General features: G+C 46.2%; 1 protein-coding gene across 1 annotated transcript in view; it reads left to right on the forward strand.

Annotated features, from left to right (window-relative positions):
* The window catches only part of LOC103807016 (V-set and transmembrane domain-containing protein 2A-like), a gene marked incomplete at its 3' end in the record, with an annotated part of 2,945 nt that extends 1,353 nt beyond the window's left edge, over positions 1-1,592 (forward strand). The window contains exon 2 of the mRNA XM_009079734.1: positions 1,371-1,592. Coding sequence (XP_009077982.1) covers positions 1,371-1,592 — 222 coding nt within the window. The remainder of the gene's footprint in view (positions 1-1,370) is intronic.
* Positions 1,593-2,144: the final 552 nt, after the last annotated feature.

A 2,144-nucleotide genomic window follows, 5' to 3' on the forward strand; every position in this document is an offset into this window, starting at 1 on the left:
CTCGTTCCCTGCCCGCTGCCCGCCGTTCCCTGCCGGCTTGGCGCTTGGCGCTGTGATCGGGGAGGATGCTGTCAGTATTCCCCTCCGTGTCCCCGCACCGTTAACCAGGAGGGGAGAGAACGAACAAATAAACACGAAAAAAATACCCCAAAACAAACTTACAAGCCCCGAACACACAAAATGCACAGTCCTTTTGGCAGTGTAACTCCGTGTTAAGCAATCGCTGACTGGTGGGAGGGGAGAGGAGGGGGGGGGGCAGAAAAAGGACCGTGAAAGATAAAGCTAATAGCTTTGCTAAGTATCTGTTGCCAGGCACAAATGTAAGGAGAAAGAGAAGTAAGACTGGTTACCAAATTATCCAACTAATTTCAGGTTGGCTAGGAAGACTGGATATAGAGAGAGGAAGAGGGGAGGAGACAACCAGCAATATTTCCTTCACATCGTATTTCCTTCACATCATAATATGCTCTAGTCAACCTGTAACAATGCATAACAGAAAGCGACATTGCAGGGTCTTTCCAAATTTTTCTCTTCTCAAAACACAGCATTTATTTTCTACATTGTTTGTCTGTAGTCCCTCTCACTTGTCTGTCATGATTCATTATGTTGCACAATTTAAAGTGAGTTATGGGAAAGGATGAGAAGGAACTTGAAGGATATCTAAAGAAATACTGATACCCTGCACCATGTCCATCAGGATTAAGCTTTAAAACCTAGTAGTGCAACACTGAAATGGGCAGATCCTGTTTGTTAAAGGACTGGGACACAAATGTGAGGGTTAGTCTAGAAAGTGTCTGATAGGACTGGGCAACAGGAGATTAATTGATTTTTGCCCTGATTATGCAAGCAGAGGTTCTCAGAAAAAGTAACTAACTCAGATAAAGCCTTTGAAATGAACATTTGATGCACCTCAGAAGAGTGCCCAGAGATGCCCATGCCAACAGCTGCTTCAGCGGGCTGTGGAAGGTTTAACAATTTACAGGTCTCCAGTTCTGCCCTACAAAATATAATAAATAAGTCCAATTTTTCTCCTCTCCTAAACTGGTCTTGCACAAAATCCCTCAGTGAGTCTGCTGAAATACTGCATTCTGCCCAAGGGTATTTGGACCTAATTATGTGAAACTTCACTAGCCCGTGGGAGCAAGCAGGGGGGTCTATAGCATTTCCCATGAGCAGAACTGAGAGTGTAGAGAGAGGATTTGTGAATAAAGGAAGAGATAAGGGTGTAAGAGAAACCAGGGAAGATGAGAAAACAGACAAAGGCAGGATGGAGAGGAAAAGAAACAATTTTAAAACTTATCACAAAAAGCAGAGTATAAACAATCAGTTGGTAGCAGGAGATCCCAATATGTTATGCATTTGTTTTACAGCAAAATTCACGGAGTTTCCCCGAAATGTCACGGCCACTGAAGGGCAGAATGTGGAGATGTCTTGTGCTTTCCAAAGTGGCTCCACTTCAGTGTACCTCGAAATCCAGTGGTGGTTTCTGCGGGCAGCTGAGGACCAAGAGGCTGGAGCAGATGTGACAGGCACTCAGGTACTGATCCTCACCCATGGGGTCCTCAAACCACCCGGAGAATGCCACAGAAAGGGTGGAGAGAAAAGGGGGGAAGGAGAGAAGGGGAAAGAGCAGAGGGAAGGAGCAGAGAGGGTTTCTGTACCTCCCCAGGGACTTAATTTTGACCATGAAGTAACAGCGCAGGAACCTGCAGACAAAAATACCCACCCGAAGGGATGGTGCCTTTGGTGCTTGTCACTCCCAGGATGTATGTAAGGGCATTCACAAAAACACACAGATTTACCAAAGCATTTTTTTTCTCCTTTTTTTTTTTTTCCCCTTCTCTTTCATTTCCCTTTAGAAAGCAGCTGTTCAAAGACTGCTCCTTGTGGGAATTTTTTATTTCCCAAGTGGCAAGATCCTACACGTGTCCTACAATTCACAGCTCCCCCGGCGAAGTTGCCAGCCTCAATTCCTTATGCAGCTGCCACACGAGGGCACACACTTGGCGGGGGTGGGGGAAGCAGGACAACCAATGCACCGAAGAAGCAAAACCCAAAAATCATACAACAGAGCGATGTCATCCCTCCGAGCGGGACAGAAGGGCTCATGGCCCTTACACTGCCATCCAGGGATGCTTCACCCC

This window comes from Acanthisitta chloris, unplaced genomic scaffold (assembly GCF_000695815.1).
Source record: "Acanthisitta chloris isolate BGI_N310 unplaced genomic scaffold, ASM69581v1 scaffold4558, whole genome shotgun sequence".
In the NCBI taxonomy this organism is placed as follows: Eukaryota; Metazoa; Chordata; class Aves; order Passeriformes; family Acanthisittidae; genus Acanthisitta; species Acanthisitta chloris.